Genomic DNA, 21,531 nt, shown 5'->3' on the forward strand with positions numbered 1-21,531 from the left:
CATAGGTCTGAATCTGATGCCATCTGATTGAATTTGGTTTTGGTTTTTAAAGAGACCTAGGAAATTACATACACACACTATATTAAGAGCATTCAAAATGAAAGGACAACCACTCAAAGGTTAAGTGCCAGAATTCAGGTTGCTTGTACAAACTTAATTCAGTTCCCCCTTGTGTGTATGCATTACGATGGTCTTAATTACATGTTCACTTTTTTTTTTTTTAAAAGACTTCTGCCTCATTTAGTGCACATAATAGTCCTACTCTGAAGCAGGGTTGTGTAGTGAAGGAGGCAGTTGTCTGCAGGACTCTTGCATTGTTTGTTGCAGAAGTGTGTAATAAATAAGGCAAGGGATTGTAGAAAGAGAAAGGAAAGCCTCCATTTAGGTATCTGAATGCTGCCTTAGAGAAATGGATTCTATCCCTGCTTCTGCCAGAGTACCTGTGTAATGCTAGACAAGTGCCTTAAGCCAAACTTTTTGCCTGGGGTCACTAATTATTTTCTGTGTGCACAACTTGAGGCTCTTGGGTTTTAAACTGCAGATGCTCCAATGCCTGCAACTGAAGTCAAGAGGAACTATGCTTAATTATAATATAGTAATTAATGCATAAACATCTCAAATTTTCCCCCCACCAAAACAGGATTTAATTATGACTGGTAGAAAGTGCTTTGTTTAAAATATGCCTAAGTTGTTTGTAAATTCCATTAAGTAATATTCAGTATTACAGGTTAGAGAATGCAAATTACAAGTAATACCAAAACACAAGTTTGGCCAAAGTGGTTTCATGTGTGCATGTTCATTTGTTATGAGTATTAATAAGGCTCAGCTAGAAAAGCAAAATTGGAGTAGTACATTTCTACAGAAACATTTATATAGAGCGTTTATCTTTGTGAATTCTGTGTACTAAACTCAAACATTCATTAATTAATTGGCTGTGGCCATGAAACTTTTTTTTATTGAATAGTCTCAATTCAGTGATCAGAATGCCTATTTTTAAGAGGGGAGAAAAATGCCATATTAACATTTATCAGTTAAATTCGTAAAACACTTGATACTTTGACTAAGTACTACCATACATAAAGGAGTTTTTGCCTGGTGAAAACATTTACTATCTTTTCACCCATGAGAAAGGTTTTTCAAAAATATACCCGAGCCCGTAAAATGATTTTATGACATTCCTCGACGTGTTAACCCTTTATGCTAAAACTATACATTTTAGCTAACAATCTATTTCTTCGATATAATATATGCATACAAGTCTAAAAAACTGACAAGCAACTGAGCCGGTAATAGAATTTTTACCTTCTAAAGCACCCGTTATCAAAGTCTGGAAAATGCATCAAAACTGGAATAGATTGACTGGTAACTGTATCTATAATTAAGGTTGCCCAATACTTTCTATTATAGCATATAAGAACAACAAACAAAATATGGAACAATTTTTTTTATTCCCCTTCCCGTCATGGATGCCAACGACATCTATAAACTGGCCAACGGCCAAAAGATACACCAAGTCATAATAAATATACAATTGATAAGCAAGTTAAAATAGCCACTATTCAGCTAGAGATTACAAATGTGTCTAATGTGTAAAAGATTGTGCTCAGACTCTATAGTTGCGCAGATTTAAAAAGATGGACCCACAATATAACTGAGAAAACTTAAGGCATCTACACTTATGGCAAGACCTTAAAGTCTGGTCAGTGCAAAATAAATAGTAAAATAATGGCAGTAATAATACAATTGTGGCACACATTACATCATTCAAAATGCTGCTATAATGTTTTTTCTAAAATGCACACAGCCATTCTTAAAATTTGAGGTTGTAGACATGTTATGTCACACATCCAATTTTAGTAAATTACAAGGAAAATAATGTTCCCATGGCTCCAAAAAAAGCACATCATCTGCGTTAAAAATATAAAATTTTTCTTCATATGAAAATGGCAAAAGTACTTATACTGTAAGCTTAAAACAGTATAAAATCCTTTATACAATGCACAATTGACAATGCTGAAAAAGCTAGTGTGTGCCAGGTAAAACTGGCGAATTAATTGCACACCTCTCAGAATCAGAAGAAAGTGCCGTAAAATTTAAGAGTAAGGTACTGATGGAGTTTAAAAGATATTTGAAGATGCATAGAGATGTAAAGTATTCCATAAATCTACCTTTTCTAATTGACACTACTTTCTGGAAATTTGACAAGTATGCATTTTCTTCCAAATTCATATCCTTTCACAAATATGTGGAGGCATTTCTAATATTAGTTCAATTTTAATACTTAATGTAATTTCAACTAAAGCTATGTCTAGTACAGTTCTTGCTGTGAAACAGGTCTCTTGCAACAAGTACTACCTTTTAATCCACATTATTGACTCCATTTTATTTCTAAATTTATACCTTAGACATTTGGAATCAATATTGCATTAATATTTCTATATGTGACATCTGAATATTCCATATGCCTTATTTTGAGTCTACTTACAGAAGTGGCACTTAACCCTTCCATAATGAAAGGGTCAGTATATCCTACTGGCAGTAACAGGATGGGTAGCAAGAAGAGGACTTTCTCCTTTTTATTCCAGTGTCAAGGGATTGTTAGTCACATTAACAAGACCAGGGCTTTATCCTGCTTCCACTGCAGTGACCAGGAATTTGGCCATTAAACCTCAACAGCAGGCCTACCTTCTGTAATATGGCTCAGATTTTTCAAGCCAAAGTGATTTTTAAAAACAAGCAATCATGTTTTTCTTCAATTAACAATGGTTTATGCTTGTGTCAATTTTAGGTGGGCTATGACATTTGAGCAAGATGGTGTATAAACTTTAGACTTACACAAACGTACAAGGTATCACAAAACCAAACTTTGTAACTACAGAGCCCTATAAACTGAGGTTCACATTTTCTGCATTTAGTTTACCACCACTTAAACTGTGAATCATTGCTATCATATGAGAATGTTTGCTCAGCTCTTCTTGCTGCAGTTTTACTATGGCTTCCTTTTCTTCCAAACGTCCTTCCAGTTGGGACTTTTGAACTTCGAGGGAAGATGCCTGCAACATGAACAAAAACCAGTTCAATAGTCTCTTCCACAACACAGATCACAGAACACTTTCATTTACGTGTAACAGACAAGTAACTGATGTAATACATTTAAGCAACATATTTAATAGCAAAGGCAGACTTTCAAAACAAAAGGGATTTGTTTTGGATGCGTCTTCCCCCCACACTTACACACACAAATTTTGTTCATAACTACTGCTATTACACTTCAGAAATGGTTTGGGTATTAATTTTTGTTTTAAATAGCTATTTGTTGTCCTGTCATCTTTCTAATGGTCAGGACATTGAGTGAAAACCTAAACAAAAAAGTTTGTGGTTGAATAAAAACTAGCTTTTTTCCCTTACAGAGATAAATGTGTGTAAGAACAGGGGCACTATCAGTTCTGTAGGGTGGTGGAAAATTAAGCTAGCCCTGATAGTCTAGGCATTTATTTGCTTGGTCTAGGCCTGCCTTGCAGCTAGCAGGCCCAAAACCTGAGCTAAGCTAAGTGTTGTGCTCCCTGACAGTGGCGATCAAAGGTTAAGACAGAGGGGGGAGGGGGACAAAAGGAAGGTGGTGGAAAGCCCCAGAAACAAGAACATTTTTCAGTATGTGTCTACTGCTTATGAAATATAATAACCGTTTGTGTGAAGCAATTATGTAAATTTTTAGATGCCCTCCCCTATGCCAATTGTGTAATTGGCCCCATTATGTAACTGTACCCTGTAAAGGACAATTGTGTAAGAAACTCCCTCAAAAAGGCCAGGTTATAACCATGGTGGAAAGTACCAAAAAGACCTTAACTCAAAGTACACCCATACCAGGCAAAGTTGCAAAAGAACACTGGAAAGTACAGAGACCCTAATTCTCTAATTCCTAATAAGGTCACTATTACCCAAGTATGTGTAACTTAATTCCTAATATGGAGGCCATTACTTAATGGTGTGTAATTTGTTTGGGGTTTTAAGCTTTAAAAGCTCCTGTATGCTTTGCTTTGGGAGAGCAGTTCCAATATCTGCTGCCCCCAACAGGTTGGTGTGCTATCAATAAACAGACCTCAGGCTGAGTCTCTGATCAAAAATGATGCGTGGGTGAATTTTTCCACAACAGTAGCTAGGGTGACCAGATGCCCCGATAACTCTCTTCCCCGCTGCCCCCCACCTGTCCCAATATTTTCACCCTGGTCACCCTATTTGTAGCAGACACTAGGGTCTCCGGATAATTAGCCTGCATTTCCAGGGAATGGATTACTACTACTGGTAAAAGCACCTGCTGTAATTTGCATCTTCAAAATGCTGTAAAAATATCAATACCCACCCCTGATAGGTAAGCATTAGCACCGTTTAAACAAATTTAAAGACCAAGTTGTCTCTTGCAAGAGCCTCTCTTTCTCCACAGACACCAACAGGGGCAAGACCCTTGTTGTGCTCAGTGCAAGGACAGATCCCTAACTAACTCCAAAGTAGAGATGTCTGTCTTCTAGACTAACCAACAGAGCCCGACAGTGATTGCAGAAGAACATACACCACTCTTTCACAACCTGGTATAGTATGTGCATTCTTCCACATGTTAGGTACTTAGGAGACATTGTGGCTCCCAGCAGCACATCTATAACTCTTACTGGACAGGGTGGATCTACACCAACTCAAATAGAAGCTCACTGCGTTAACAGCACAGATAACCCAAATCATACCTCTCTGGTTTAAATCTCAGAAGTCCCTTTCTCAATTAACTATGTAAGAAACTGGAGCAGCCTTAACTTTAGCCATTTCTACCATTTTCATACCAGTTTTTCATTTCTAGCAATTTTTTAACTCTGGGTTTTATAATTTTCAGTAAGCTGCCAACAGAGTCTTACCTTAATGCTCAATTCTTTCCTTGCCTGTTCCGTTTTACTTAATTCCTTTCTGAGAATGTCAATAGTTCCTTCCATATCTGTTTTTTCTTTCTGTCGGGCTTTCAGTTTTTCTTCCAGAAGCTTTATTTTTTGTTGCAAACCTTGTGAAAGATTTTTTAGAATCAGTTTGCAAGTTTTAATTTGCCCGATTACTAGTAAAACTCCCAGTATGTTTAAGTTTTACACACACCAGGGCTGCTAATATAAATTAATTACCCAGTACTGCCATCTACTGCAAAATTTTAGTAGGGAGTTACAGACATTTCATATTCACTGAAGATTTTGAAAATTATGATCTAACCTAATGTCTAATTTGTAGCTTAGCAGAAAACTTTCTAGTGAACTTGTTCTAAAAAGAAAGTTTTCAAGGAAGCAGCTATGGTTTTTGACAGCATGCAAAATGCAATGGTTTAAGCGTAAGTGTGGCAGACTTTTAAACATCCTTGAACTTTCCTCATCTGTCCTTAAAACAATTCCTCATTTTTTAGTTTACAGATATTTAAGTCTATGTTTTGAATAAGAGTTACAGGCTTTTCAGGAGCAGAAGGCAGCCAGAAGAGCATTTTGAGCCTTATGATATATTTAACAAAAATGTAGGTGCCCACAGAACTAAGAAGTTCACCAAAAAATAATCCAGCAATGGGTCTATTTAAATCCAGTTAATTCTATTCAGTATGGATAGCACAAGATTTACAAAACCAGACAGTGACTTACTTGATATTTTACTCTCTCTTTCCTGTAGCTGTTTCAGTAATTCTTTCCTATGATCTTCTGTTTCCATCAATTGTGCAACAGTTCTGAAATTGCAGGAAAATCCTGATTACCAGTTATTTCAAAGATAAAAGACAGATGCAAGATTCATGTCTCCATTTCTTTGCAGCAGCAAGTTAGAATAACTTGTGCAGCATTGCTTTGCACGGTCAGGCAAGTTCTTTTTGAGCTAGGCTGGCTAAAGTGCACCTTTAATTCCATGCTGTACAAATATATTCTTTTGATTCCTTATTTGGTTGAAACAATACAGTATTCAAGTTTTATTTCCTTCCCTCTGTCAAACACACACAGTAGAACCTCTATATCCTAAGAAACCTCATTCGTTCCTAGAGCTTGAATCCTGGAGAATCAGTCTCCACAACTACAAGCAGTAAAGCATTTTTGATATTACCAAGGAAATGAACCCAACCATCCTACTAAGACTCTAAAAAAAATAAAATAAAAAGTATCTAGTGTTTTAGATTTATTAATATTACACTATCCCATATTAAGCAAATTAGAAAAGTCTGCTTCAAGGAAAAAAAAAAGTGTCTTCTGCAACTACTGTGAAAAGTTTCCAGTACAATTTTGTTCATCCACTAAGACCAATGGTTCTCAACCAGGAGTACGTGTACCCACGGAGGCGTGCAGAGGTCTTCCAGGTTCTACATTAACTCATCTAGATATCTGCCTAGTTTTACAACAGGCTACATAAAAAGCACTTGCAAAGTGAGTACAAACTAAAATTTCACACAGAGAAAATAAGCCATTTTTCAGTAACAGCGTGCTATGACACTTTTATATTTTTATGTCTGATTTTGTAAGAAAGAAGTTTAAGTGAGGTGAAACTTGGGGTACGCAAGACAAATCAGACTCCTGAAAGGGGTACAGTAGTCTGGAAAGGTTGAGAACCACTGTACTAGACAAACTTTTTTGCTGGTAGCACATCTACACTTTAAAAAGGTATTAATTGCTTAAGTTAAAAATTTTAAATTGTGGGAATTTAAGTTTAATTTAACTCTACCACTATGACCACTAACTTATGCAAATGCACGAGTGTGTGTCACTTTGTCTGTTATTCACTTGTTGCCTATTTTCTAAATCCTAACTGGAAATTCGCAGGGTCCCTAGGCACTACCACAATAGATAATCTGAAAACGGCCATGTGAAACACAGAACAGCTTTCTGGTGCATTGAGTAATACCTGATTGCTAATACGCATTTTCACACCTATTAATGTGAACGGCATTCCATTCTGTCTCACAAATCAGACTAGTTAACTGAATTCTGATTGCAGAATGTTTACTACTGGCACTAACAAGAGCCACAAATAATGCAACTTGACCTTTAGGGCTGGCAGCTAGAAAAATTAAATTCACTTTATAAATAAAATGAATGATCTGGCCTCACTCTGTTATTTTGCAGAATAGTACCATCCTTTAAAATATCAGTTAGAAACATGAATTTTTTGTTGTTGTTTACAACCAGGAAGCCTCTTCCTTCAGCTGCTGCAGTAAAAGATAAGTTTGCCTGCCCCCCTGCTCTTGTCAGACCATCAAGTTGTAACAAACTGTAGTTTTTATTCTTAAAAACCTGGGTCAGGTGGTACTCTGATGGATTAGGAAAGACGGAAGAAAAACAAAATTCAGAATTCTTGCTCATTTGGTATAGTACTATGGGAATATACCTGTGCTTGTGAAGTGAAGAAAGAAATTAAAATTAGTAATTGATGTTTGATCATGTTTCAAGCCCTGCATCACAGGAAGAGAATGAAGTGCAGCAAAAGTGAATTATATATTGAATTACAGTAGTGATTATAGGTTGACCCACTGCAATGAAGGCCAGCCATCTACCACCATTACTTCAAGTTGTACAGAAGACCCCTGCTATAGAGGAAAGTGATGAACAAGTTAGAAGATCTACAATTGTAGAAGAGTGAATTTAAGAGTCATCTTCTTTGTCAAGTTCTCTATTGCCCTGACTACTACCAGCTATCAAAGTACTAATAAAGACTGTCAGATTTAGCCATAGACTAATCAAACTCCTATTGGACTCTAATAGAAAGTTGCCTGCCTCAAAGACCGAAATTTGGCCCACAATAGTTAAATGATAGTGAATTTCAAAAATCTCTGGCACCGATTTAAGATGCCCTCTAATGAGAGGGCATTACTTAATTAGCAAAACTTTTGACCCCATCTGCTGACAAAAGCAATATTCTGCATGAGTAGAGAGAATCCTTGTACATTAGAAGGGAATCTTGAAACCTATTAAGTTCCATAAAATACACTGATAGTAGTCTCAGGTATTATACATTACCTCACGTTCTCCTGCCTGTTTATGTGTAGAAACAAAACCAGTAGAAACTGATTATGCAGAGGAAACAGGTGAGTAACTACACAAAGCAAAATGAAGAAGTGCCTTGTCCCCCCCCACACCCCTAAGGTGATACTTGAAATCACAGATAATTAAACAATCAATATTGATGTGACTTGATGGTTTCCCTTTGATTTAAAAAAAAACAACTAAACTTACTTGTCATTTTGTTGCTTGAGCGATTCATTCAGCTTTTTCATGGCCTCAATTTGTTTATTTAGTGAATTACAGGTAATCTGCAGATCTTTATATTGTCTTTCAGTGGTTTCATGCCTAAAAGTTAGTTAACGGGTTATGGTTAAGAGGAGAAAGTACTTCTTAAAATCTTCACTGTGTCAGGAAAGAAGAAATACTTTTGACATCCAATGAGCTATTTTTCCACTCCACTTCCAAGCAAAAATTGTTATGCCCATTTTTGGCAAAAAACTTATTAAAAAACCTGCAGGGGATAAAATATAAAAAACAAACACACAGCAACTTTCATCTTAACCTCAATCCTCATTGGAACCCTTACACATTATCATTGACTGTCTGAAAGAAATATGTAGTCTCAATCCAATTCTTAATCTTAGTAAACAAAGTTCACCACAACCAGGTGGTTCACACAAATGTAACAAGTTATGCATAATCAGACCAGTAGCTGGGAATAGCTTGTCTGACAGAGGCCAGACCACTGCTTCAGAGGAAGTACAAGAATTCCCATAATGGACAATTATGGGATTATCTTCACATAGGAGATGTTCCTTCTTAAGGAATCTCTGGTAGAAGTTACTCTCTGTTTAAAGCACAAATGTTTTTATTCCTTTGAAATTTTTTGATCTTGTCTAATCTAACTCTGAATGGTCTCATCCAAACAAGTGCAATACTTTTTTGTATCTCATCAACCTCTTAGCCTAGTTTTTTTTGGTATTAGTGAAATAAAGGCAACAACTTTAAAGCTAAGTGTCTGTCCCCTTATTCTTGTATTATGAGGACAGGCAAATAGGAGCACTCTATTTGCCCTTTTCAGCCATTAATTTTGTACACCTACCATGTCCACTCAACAAACTAGCTCCATTCTTTCTTTACAAAGAAATCTTAATTATGCAAATCATCCTCACCCATTCCTTAACTTAATAGCTTTGGAATCTGCATTTTCATCCATCGATTTGTATATTCTGTTCAAGTTACAAACAAGATTAATTTGATCCAGGAACAAATAAAATTCAAGTACATTAAAGGTTTTAAGTGGGTCACTGCTAAACAGAGTGTTTTAACACTGTCCTGCAATATGATTAGCCTAGAAAAGGATAGTGCTTTGAACACATCAAAGTCCTCCTTCTGCTTCAGCTAGACTGGGCATTTACTGGATTCAGACAGAGCTCTACCCAGCATTCCTTGGCTGAAAGGACTAATCAGGTCAAAGTAGGTCCTTAAAGAAGGGCCTGTGAAAACCTATTTTCTCTTTTAATTGGTTATCTATCCGGAAATTTTTTGTTTTAGGTTAGTACACGAGTAGTACAAATAGATTTTAAGTTCTTACTTCTGTAGAAGATCAACGGATGATCTTTTCAGTATCTCATATTCTTCAGCCACTGTTTGTAACTTTCGATTGTGTTGAAAGAGCTGCTCTATGTCATTCTGCGCCCGTTCAGATTCTACCTGCTGAGTTTTCAGCAATACATCAAGTTCTTCATTTTTTCGCTCTGCATCCTTCAACATTGCAGCAAGCGTCCTTGCCTTTGAGTAAAAAGCAAATACAAAGACTCCTTTACAAGCTTAATCTATATGTTGCTTAACTCACTCAAAACAATGGGGAATTTCACACGGAATTAGAATTTACACTACTGCTAAATTATCCACAAAACCTCTATGATCAAATGCTCCATGGTCAGTGCACTATATTTAAAATTAGATAGCAAATTTTAAGCACTTTTAAAGTTTTGGCAAATGATGGCTGAATCAGTTTACACTCTGAGATACAGTAGTCATTTGTGACCTTAAATGTAAAACAAAAAATAGTTAGATACTCTTTAAAAAAAAAAAAAAAGTATCTGAAGTGATTACACTGGTGGCTTAAGTTTCTTTTGAAAGCATAACTATCCAAAAGAATATAGACTGGCTGTTAGCTTGCATATAAACAGGAAAAGGTTCTAGGACTGTCAGCAAACCCCTAACATTTTAGTACTGTACTTAGAAGTACAGTTTCTCTAAAATAGTGTTATAGAACAAACAGTAACATTAGTACAGTAAATCTTATTGCATAGTGGGAAGATTATTGAGGCTGTTCTGAAAGATCAACCATTAATGGGTCATTAACACTAGCTATCCACATCCACAAAAGGTCATATACGTAACTTAGCTAAACAGTGGAGGAAGGGAGGGCTTCAAAAATCACATAAGGTCATACCTAAAGGGCATAAATGTCAAATATGGAGGCTCAAAGATCTTATAGACATAAGAGGATGAAACAAAGAATATTTACAGTAAGTATCAGAAGAATTTAGCAGACACACCAGTTTGTGGAAAATATTCTAATCAAGTGGTAATCTTAATCTTTGTGTTTGGTTTTTAGAAGAAACTGAAGTTCTAACTTAAGACACATGTAGAGAACCATTCTGTACTGGGGCCTCCGTGAGAGAACACTGGGGTTTGGACTAGATGACCTTATAAGTATCTTCCACCTCTACCATCCAGCATGTGGTTGTTCATACTCACCTCAGATTCAGCTTGGACTCTCTGACAACGGTACTGGGCAATTAGCCTATCAGCCTGAGCAAGCGCTAATGCCTTTGCCTCCAATAGATCTTGTAATCTGGTTTCTTTGGACTAAAGATTAAGAAAGATTAGTAGCACTATTTCATTAATTTTATCTTTCATAGTAAGTACACATACTCTACAGTGACGTAAATACACATGTTCATATGTACTCACGGCTAATGCCGCTAGTTTCTGCTCATAGACATCCATTATGTCAGACATCCTCACATCAGTGATTGGTTCCTTAATCTGTGGGAGAAGTTAGAGTAGTAGAATTCAACAGCCTGAAGATAAATGGTCTAATTTGTAGCTTCTGGATGAAAAGTCGTTCGTCTTATACATCTTAATGAGAGGATAGTAATTAAATGAGCCCACAGGTTGGCAGCTGCTCTGCCTTCAAACATTAAAAGTCTTCCTGCATCAGTTTGGGTATAGCTCAGTCCTGTTCAGTTTAATTTAAGGAAGTACTGGAATTGATGAATAAAATTTTACCCAATAAAGGGGATGATCATAACATCAGCCATCATGATCATAAATTAGTGTTACTCCAGAAATGAGGGAAAACTCATTACATAGGCTGCTACAGTAAGCCTATTGGTTCAGTTGGGTGTGGGAAGCCCAAGTGTTCCTCCTGACAAATGGTATTTCAGTTCTGCAGGACTAGTGGCAGGGCATTATGGCCAAAAATTCTAATCTCAGAATTCCTTGACCTTGACAGAGATAGGTCAGAATATTTTGATGAAAACAATACAGAGAAAGTTTTTGTGAAACGTCTCCTCCATCTTTCATTAAGATCCTTTAGTATGCTAAAGAGTTTACTGACCTTTATGGCACAATACAGGGTTTATATTTTTATTCAGAGCTCAGAGGTTCCATCCGCCAGCTCCTGCCAACCGGGATCCCTGGCTGCCAGACTCGCTCAGCCCGCTGCCAGTCTGGGGTCCCGGCCCTGCCCACATACAGTGGGTACCTACCTTCTCCCTGGTTCTGGCCCATTCTCTTCCTCTCTCTGCACTGAGCTGAGGGTGGGCGTGGACCAAGCACAGGGCTGGGGGTGAAGGGTCTGGCCAGGAGATGGAATGAGAGAGGGGGCTCAGGGTTGGGGTCGGAGGTTTGGGTGTGGGGGCACTTACCTGAGCAGCTCCCATTTGGTGTGAGGGGTGCAGGTAGGAATAGGGGCGGGGTGCAAGAGCTCCCATTTGGTGCTCAGGATGGGGATGTGGAGGGTGCAAAAGTCAGGACGTGAAGGGGTGCAAGAGTCAGGGCAGAGGGCTGAGGGCATGTGGGGGGGGTGTAGGTGTCCGGGCATGGGGGGCTGGGTATGTGTGGGGGTGCCAGAGTCAGGGCTTGGGTCGTGGGGTGTGTGTGTGTGTGTGTGTGTGTGTGTGTGTGTGTGTGTGTGTGTGTGTGTGTGTGTGTGTGAAGGAGTCAAGCAGAGTGTTGAGTGTGTGTGAGGGAGGTACAGGGCTCAGGGCGGGGCCTGGGGTGTGTGCGGGGCTGCGGGCTGGGTGTGTGTGTGTGGAGGGGGTCAGGATGGAGGCCCCCACCAATACACTCCCGCAGCCCCCAGGTGGCTCACCAACTCGGGGCCCCGTGGCGCACTCCATGAGTGCAACTAGCGGCCCTCGGCGAGAGTCCCCTCTGGCTGTGTCTGGAGGAGCTGCTCCAGGTGGCGCATGACCCCGAGCTATGCGAGCTCCTTGCCCCAGGGCTCTCTGGACACCACCGATTCCTGCTCGCCCGCACCTGCTATGCACTCAGTGCCGCCGGGCCACGGGGCTTTTTGCTCCTCCCAACTCACGAACAGCAGGTACCAGTCCCTGTCTGCAGCCGGGTGCCTCCTCTTGAGGACGCTCAGCAGCCGGCGCTGCTGCTGCCGTCGGCCTCTCCCATCTCCACCGCCCCTGTGTCCTGCTGCCAGGAGTCGGGACCAGGTCCCGCTCCCCCGGCGCGCTGCCAATCCGCCATGGCCAGCTATACCAAGGAGGCCCAGGTGACTGGGCCCCTCCACGCCCCCTGGGCAGGTCTCCTTGCTGGGTAAGGGGACATGGGAGTCCACGGGCAGGCCGCTGAAGCGGCTCTTCTCTCGGGGGGCGCGGGCTCTGCCCCTCACTGGCTGTATGTTCTCGGGACTCTGGCAGGCAGCAGCGTGCCATTAAAAATTGTCACGTGTGCCACAGGTTGCCGACCCCTGTTCTACAGTGTCCACTTTTCTTCTGTAGCTTGTGTTAAACATTTAAGGCTGAAGTGTTTGATGTTCATGGAACAAAATATCAAATTTAAAAGTCATTCCCTCCTCGAAGGAGCAACTCCTCTGATCAGAAGAGTTAAGTGCATCACTAGATATATGCCAATAAGCTTTCTGTCACAAGTTCATCTTATGGTCTGGGTTGCAGGAGCTGTTCCTGTATTTGGAGTCCCTTTATGTTGGAGAAACCACAACTAATTTAATGCAACAAATTCTGCATTTGGTGCTTAGACAAATTCAAATAAAAGGAATGTTAATGTAATAAAGTTATTTGCTCAACTTACAATGCATGCTATATCACAGGGAAGCAAGATTTCCACTGTTGTCAAATGACTTCCCTATCTTACAGGGATACTGTGAGGATAAATATCAAGATCAGGTGATCAAATGCTACCATGTTTGGGGGGCACATACAAGTATCTAGAAGATGGGTGATTATGCCTGATCCTATATACCAGAATGTCGTCTGCCCCCCAGGGAGTGTCTTTCTGTAAAAAAACTTCTCCCTTTGTGCATCATTGCAACAGCTTAGATCTTCTGGGACACATCTGCTAAGTCCCCATATCTGAAAGCTGGGTAAACATATGCAATACACTCTCAGGGTAAAGGTTCTGAACTATTAAAGTCCGACAGACCAGACTGTTGACTTTTCTGGACACAACAGGGATCCTCTTTATTTGGGCTTCTGCCTGAGAATGTAATAGTATACATATTGAGTTCAGGTGAGGTGTCTGAGTTAACATTTGTCAACACACCCACTGTAGCCTAAAAGTTTCAGGTGCTATACCTCTTCTGTAAATACTAAGAATGTTAGTAGTTATCCTATCAGAAATATGAAAAATACTATTAACCTCCAGTCCAGACTGAAGTTTCTGTATTAGCTCTTGAATGTTCGAAGTTGTTGCATCATCATTTGAAGGATAGGAAGTAGAGCACTTCATGGACATAACACTAGTAATGGATGACCGCATATGGATTTTTTTTGGTGCATGCTCCGTCTCTTGTTGTCTATAGGCATTATTTGCTGCAATGCTTTCACCAAGCCTATATAACAAGATAAAGGAAGTAAGCAATAGAACCTGGCAAGAATGTTAATGTGAAGGTGGGAGACAATGATTTTACGTAAAAGAGGAGTCTACAACAATTACACACTAGACTTTGAAAACACATCAACCCTACTTGCACTAACATACTGTAGTAGGTACTTCAGTTAGATATTGCATACTCATATTTTGAGATATAAAAAGGAGAAATGCTAAAGAAAAAACCAGGATGATTGTTCACTGATAGCAGCTTCTCTCTACAATCACTATGTGAATTTTAAGGTTCCATTACTCATTATCTACTATATCTAGAAACAAGTGCCTTATCCTATTGGAAAAGATATTTCCAGCTCCTCTCAAATGGAGCATCTGTTTCTAGCTTTGATAGTTAGTTACTGGACTTTAAACCTGTCCGAGAACTGTGATGCATGCATGACAGACCAGAATTGGGGGCGATGAGAAGAACGATTCAACAATGAGAGCAGAAAAAATGTTTTGAAAAAGGTAACAATTACTCAAACACTTGGAACTTTCGTAGTCCTAATTTAAAAGATTCAAACACAGACTTAAAACAAGTCACTCAGACTAAAGTAATGAAAGTGAAAATCAGATTACCACCCCCTTACCACACATAAGAAACTCACACAATGGCAGGGAAGTCTGGTAATGGTGCTGCCTCAAACAGTATTCTAAGTCCAGCCTGTACTTGTTCTCTGTGGTCTGATGTTAAAGCAAAAGCCAAAGGTGTAATCAAACGTTGATCCTGGGCAGAAATCACTTATGTCAATTTATAATAAACTAAAGAATCCAGACATTGCAATAGACCAAAGCCAATGTGAACAGATATACATTTTTAAATTTCAGTTACACTTGTGTAAAAGAAGTATACACACACACTTGCAATTTTCTGAAAACCCATTTAGTTAACCAGAGCAATGAACTTTTACAAATCTGCAAAACTTGCTTTCAGGATTCTGTACATTATCTGCACAGAATTACGTAATACAAGCATTCAGTTCAGATGATGTGTAATGAGAGAGGCATTATGGTCTACAAGTACAAAATCATCTGATGTGTCCAAATACTAGTATTCCTCCCATCTGGCCTGGATAGCAGAAGGAAGACTAATGCCCCAAACCTGCAATCCATTAAGCATGTGCTTCACTTTGAACATGAGGGGTCATGAGCTGAAAGGGTTTACAAGATCATGCTAGACGCAGGCCTAGAATAGCTTAAGTTATCTACTGTCCTGAAAGCTACACAAATCTTGTTTTAGAGGGTCACCCAATGAGAACTAGAAGTAAGTTGAGTGTCGTTGCATTTGAGAAAAAGGGTGCCAAATACAGGCATTATGATGATTTTTGCACAGTGAACACCTGTCCACAAGAAAGCATACTGAATACAATTTATCGTACTTGTCAATAATGACTTATATTGTTCCATATGGACAAAACAGCTAAATTGGATTCAGACAAGAGGTGAAAAGTTTCATTTCCTAGTAACCAATCCCCTGAGACAGATACTTGATGTAGGAACCAAAATAATTTTCCGAGTATAAGACATTTTAAATTTCAACCCTAACACTATTACTGTAGTTGATCATAAACATTGTATTTAAGTATATCTTACATACATCACTGGAATAAAAGGCTCAAAACTTTAAAAACTAAATATTTTAAAACAAACAAAGAAACTTTTGGACTGAACAAAAAACACGAGGAATCAGAGCTCCCTGGGCAAGTTCTTCAATGAGTTATGGACACTTGAGATTTATGCTGGAAACACATTCAGAATCAAATCAAGGGTGATATAATATATATTCACCTTCTTAAACATTCTTTGTAAATCATTTAAAGCCTACCTGAAGAATTTTGTAGAAACTGACTTCCATACTAGGCACCAACTGTTTAAGTCTGCTCATAAGATCAAGTGTTTTCAAAATGACAGCAGCAGCAAGTTTGCTTTAAATAAAATAAAATTGGAATGAAAAGTGAGTTTTAAATATATACTGAGAGTAAGTTTGTGCTTTCTTTTTAGAAAAAAGGTTGACTTGAATTTAATGATATAATGGCTAACATGGAAATTAAATTCCACCACCAATTCATAGAACAGAAACAGATGGTAGCAATGCAGGGTTCCCCTACTCTACCATGCAATGTGTACCAGCTATTTCTAGCAGAAAGTTCAATCACTACACTGTGGTCTCTCTGCTGTGATCAAGGATAAGGAAGCAACAAGGGAGGATTTTACATGAGACATTTGTAAAACTTGAAGCAGACAAATTCATTTCACATAAGCCAATTAATAGAGAACAAATGATAACTCCTCGTCACCAATCATATGAGATAGTTTCAGATTGGTGACATTGAGGTGAAACCTATGATGATCCCGTTCTCATGCCCCAACACGTTTGGTCTCCCTGAAATCACGTATTTTCAATGTTTCTACCAAAATAATTTCAAACAGATTTCTGAAGTTCAGTTGTCTAAACCCAAGATGTAAAAGAATGGATGGCTTGAACATTAAAGGCACCTAGGATATAAACTGATAACTAAGGTTGGACTAGTTCATATTAGGTTTGCTTTTCTATATAACCAGAATTCCAATTTATCCTGAAAGAACTACAAAAGGTCTGACAATTTAAGGAAGACAATACTCAATGAACAGCTAAAGCTACCATTCTGCTCTCTCAATGCTGCTCTCTATTGCCAAGAAAATTAGCCTTAACAGAAGCATAGGTTTTTTTGGTACTTTATAACCCTCATTTTCAGAATGAATTCGGTTTTAACTTAATTTGATTTTAGCATGCTCACCACAGTTCAGAGTCCACCACCTTTGTCCCAAAGCCAACATCAATCCCACTGCATGTAAACTGGTGTTCTATTAGAGATGTGCATCTGCTTGCAGTCAGTGCCTTAGAGGCATGCATTTTCATTGTGTCATCTCCACAAAGCAGTAAATTCAGTTAAGGATGCAGACTAATTTATTCTTTTATGCATTATAATATATTAAAAGCTTTTTGGATTAGATTAAAAAGATCAAATATTTGAGACACTTGACAAGTGAACACCACTTCTCAATTACAATGAAGCTCCTTAAAGATACAAGGGAGTAAGCTTTTTTTTGTTTTTTTCTCTCTAAACAAAACGATTTTTTTGGCACTTAAAAAACCTAAACTCCTACCATATTAAGCTGTGAATCACTAGCAGAACAAAGTTTGGCTAGGCCAGTTCTTGGATGGGAATCTCCTAAGAACACCAAGATGCTACAGGAAATAACTGATGACTGAAAAGACGGCACCCTGCACTTTAGAGCTCACTCAAAAGAATACCCCTCCCTGCATGACAGGACACAGATCGTTAATGCTGTAGATGTAATTTTTACAAATTTACAAAAGAGGACCTACAAATAAATGCATGAATTGAAAGCTTTGTGGTGAGCCTCATAGTAACTGACCATTCCACATTGTTATGAATTTATCAACAACACTGATGTGAAATAGCATAATAGCAGCCCTTCCTCCTTTTTTTCTTTTCTTTTTTTTATATAGATGGGGCACTGACAGGGAGAAAGTGACTTGCTCAAGGTCACATGAAGTCTGTGGCAGGAACAGAACCCAGATTGCCTAAACAGCAGTCCAGGTTCTTAATCACAAAACAATCCTTTTTGCGATCATCTAAAATCCATGGATTCTTTGCAAAAGCAACTTAGCAAGTATGCGCTACTTAAGTTTCCCCTGCAGTTTCAACTAGAAAAGGTTATTTCCTGTCATAATTGTGGGTAGTGGTACTATGTGCTGTTAAACAGCTGCCTGCCACATTTCACCCTACAGGCACCTATACTGAATGTTAAATAAGGGATCTTTGTATATTGGTTACAATAACTAATAGAGTACTTTTCATCCTGAAGGATTTCAAGCTGCAAGGAAAAAAGGAAAATTTAATTTTGAAGTTCACTTTTAAGACATTAATTTCAGGTCACCTTAATATCTTTAAAAAAAACTGAAGTTTTTTTTTTTGAAAAAAGCAATTTTACAAGTATCTATTGTGACAGATCCAGACCAGTGGGGTACAGGAGTCTGGTATAGGGCAAATACACTGGATGAGTAGTTTTCTGTTCCCTGAGTGACCAGAGCAGGGGCTGCACTAGAGTAATCAGGAACCTGCTAGAACCAATTAAGGCAGACAGGCTGATTAGAACACCTGCAGCCAATCAAAGCAGGCTAATTAGGGCACCTGGGTTTAAAAAGGAGCTCACTCCAGTCAGGAGAGGGGGAGCTAGAGGAGAGGAAGTGTGTGTGAGGAGCTGGGAGCAAAAGGTGCCAAGGAGCTGAGAGTGAGAGGGTATGCTGCTGGAGGAGTAAGGAGTACAAGTGTTATCAGACACCAGGAGGAAGGTCATGTGGTGAGGATAAAGAAGGTGTTTGGAGGAGGTCATGGGGAAGTAGCCCAGGGAGTTGTAGCTGTCATGCAGCTGTTACAAGAGGTACTATAGACAGCTGCAATCCACAGGGCCCTGGGCTAGAACCCGGAGTAGAGGGTGGGCCCGGTTTCCCTCAAACCTCCCCACTCCTGATCAGACACAGGAGAAGTTGATTGAGACTGTGGGGAAGATCACTGAGGTGAGCAAATCTGCCAATAAGCACAGGACCCACCAAGGTAGAGGAGGAACTTTGTCACACTATAAAAATAGCAACTTGTAAGATCTTATAATAACAGAGCTCATATTATACAGCCAACAGGAGTAACTTGCATAAGGATATTTAGCATGACATCAATGACTTTGACCATTCTCTCACATTTCTTCTTCGCTAATAGCTCATCCAGATTCTGTTCTGGCAACTGAAGGTGATCAAGGAGGACAGGCAGCAAAAGATCAACAAAGCGTTCAGCTGAAGTGCCGTTTCCGGTATCAATAACATCCTGCAGCAAAACACATACAGATTCCAAACTGAATCAAAATTTAAACCACTAATCAAAGAGGTGTAAGCTACTCCTATCTGCATCAGCCTACTAACTTCCTCACCTTGGTCCCAGTAACATTCATGCAGTCCCGGCCTAGGGGCCTCTCCAGCTCTACTCCTAACTGATGATGCTGTTTTTAGATTTACTTTTCAAACTATTGACCAGCATCACCAGATTTGAGGAAAGACTTGTTAAGTATACACAATCAGCAGAGACCACCACACTTCTGCAAGTCCTTCAAAATAGCTACAATTGTTCACTTCTTGAAGAAATTTTGTATTCCAAACTTTTTAGAACTAATTGTAAGACTTCATGCATTTGGGTAACAGTTTTAGTGTATATCAGATATAAGATCTAGACTGACAGTGCCCTCTTAAGGGGAAAACCAAGTTACAAAATTTGGAAGTCTAGAAAGAAACATTACAGCAATTACACTCAGGGTTTATCTTCATGCTTTGCTTTCCAAATAAAAAATATGTATGTAATACACCATTTATGATTTGTAAAATACAGACGTGTGTGTTTCTGAATTGGATAACATTAATTCAGATACAAGGTGACCACTAAAATGAGTCTTAGTACCTCAAATATCTCCTTGAACAATTCTAAAGCTAGAACACAACAGTTTTCAGATCCTTCCAATGGTTGGTTTAACCAGTGCACTAAAACAATAGATGGCTCTGAAGGTTTAGAACGGGCTGCGAATCTGGTACTTCCAGAGACTGGCACACCAGATGGCTCCAGTATTGTCTGACGCACAACATGGCGCAGTTCAGTGACTGAACAAAAAGCAAGTAGTAATTCCAAGACCTGTACAAATCAGAAGCACAAGAGGAGTTAAATATTTTACAGTCACACAAATAAAGCAAATACCTTGTTTATTAGAATTGTGCACAGTGACACCTACTGCCAAGGTTGTCTCAGCACTTCCATGAGGGTGGATTGATTTAAAGTGATTTAAAACACTGATTGCTGAATTAAATCATAATTAAAACCAGGACATCTTGATTTAAGTCACCTAATTAGGAAAATAGCTAAAGTACAACTGCAAAACAAGGTTATAAACAAAAGTTGATTTTCATTGGCATTTAACCATGAAAACATTTATTTTTGCAACTAAATATAGCCTTTACATTAAATATGGTACTTTTTGCTACTAAGAGGATACACTATACACATTTGAGCAATTACATACCTTAAATTAAGAATCTGAACATATGTTAATGTTAGAAAATGGTGAATAATGCATTTCTTATTTACTAAATTAACTTCAATTTGTGACTTATGTCAAGTTGCACTTGAATAGAAATTTTAATTGAATTATTTAAATATTTTTTTAACTACCTTAAATTGCTGGATACATAAGAAAATTTATCAAAAACAAGTTTTGCATTTAAAACAGATGTATTAAACATAAGTATTAGCTGTAGTAAAATTAATTGAACTGATTTTTCCTAGTCACAACGTCCTACAAGATTATAGAACTAGCAGACCTCATCCTCTCAGACAGATTTTTATTCACAGATTGGAAGAGAAAACAAGCTTTTTCAGATCCCAGTCTGTTTCTCAGTTTTGAATGAGCTACTCGTTGAATTGAACTAGCTGAATAAAATAAAATGAAATGAAGAAAATACTCTCTCACACCAGCACAAGCAGCCACTGCTGTCAAAGCTGGTTTAGGATTTCAAGCTAATTCTAGTTCCAAGTACTTAGCCAGAGACATCCACTAGTACAGTAGTTTGTCCCTCTCTAAAACATTGGCAGCGAACTTGTACTGCTTGAGTATTATTTATTTCAAGTCACTTAAATTAATAGATTAGCCAGCTTAGGTCTTAAAATAGGTTCTGAAATTCAAATTTAATTTTAAATTAAATTACATTTTAAAAAAATATTAAAATAATTAAAATCAATATCCACTTTCTCCTTAAAAATGAAATCATCATCCACCCTGCTTTCCATTACAAAAGATCACTCGGTTGCTTATAACCTCCTCAGAACATTATTCTATTAAAGAAATTAGGTATACTTGCTCTCTTTTTAAGGGCAATTATTTTTCTTTGAAGTTAGCAGGTTCAAATTCCCTAAGATGCAGAAATCTCTTTAAATGGTCTGATGGAATCCCAACTAATTTGACCAAGTTATAAGGGTTAACAACAACAACAAAAAAAAAAACCACACACACATTGCCCATGCACACTGGATATTAAACAATGACTATTGCCAAGCAATCTATTGGCAATGCCCATGTATATATACTAGGATATTAATGGATGAAAATGTACACATTCACAAGAGATTTTAAATAACGAACCTCTAGGAACCTTCACATATCAAGCATGTATCTTAGTTCACTAGTAGACTCAATGTCCAACACATTAAAATGATTCAGCATTTATCATCTGCCATGATGTAAAACTCATTTTAGGAAGGTATACAAAAAAAACCTTTAAAAAACAGCTACTTTTACATTATAT

General features: G+C 38.3%; 1 protein-coding gene across 2 annotated transcripts in view; it reads right to left on the reverse strand.

Moving 5' to 3' along the window:
• Positions 1-1,429: 1,429 nt before the first annotated feature.
• CIP2A (cellular inhibitor of PP2A) overlaps positions 1,430-21,531 on the reverse strand; it is a 35,492-nt gene continuing 15,390 nt past the window's right edge. For both annotated transcript variants that reach the window (XM_050957386.1, XM_050957395.1), the window contains 13 exons: positions 19,640-19,867; positions 18,856-19,015; positions 16,907-17,048; positions 15,955-16,054; positions 14,738-14,856; positions 13,902-14,094; positions 10,977-11,051; positions 10,761-10,871; positions 9,586-9,782; positions 8,223-8,336; positions 5,655-5,737; positions 4,902-5,041; positions 1,430-3,053 (listed from right to left, as the gene is read on the reverse strand). In XM_050957386.1, coding sequence (XP_050813343.1) covers positions 2,883-3,053; positions 4,902-5,041; positions 5,655-5,737; positions 8,223-8,336; positions 9,586-9,782; positions 10,761-10,871; positions 10,977-11,051; positions 13,902-14,094; positions 14,738-14,856; positions 15,955-16,054; positions 16,907-17,048; positions 18,856-19,015; positions 19,640-19,867 — 1,833 coding nt within the window. In that variant the 3' untranslated portion in view covers positions 1,430-2,882. The remainder of the gene's footprint in view (positions 3,054-4,901; positions 5,042-5,654; positions 5,738-8,222; positions 8,337-9,585; positions 9,783-10,760; positions 10,872-10,976; positions 11,052-13,901; positions 14,095-14,737; positions 14,857-15,954; positions 16,055-16,906; positions 17,049-18,855; positions 19,016-19,639; positions 19,868-21,531) is intronic.

The sequence above is a fragment of the Gopherus flavomarginatus genome, chromosome 1, assembly GCF_025201925.1.
Source record: "Gopherus flavomarginatus isolate rGopFla2 chromosome 1, rGopFla2.mat.asm, whole genome shotgun sequence".
Lineage (NCBI taxonomy): Eukaryota > Metazoa > Chordata > Testudines > Testudinidae > Gopherus > Gopherus flavomarginatus.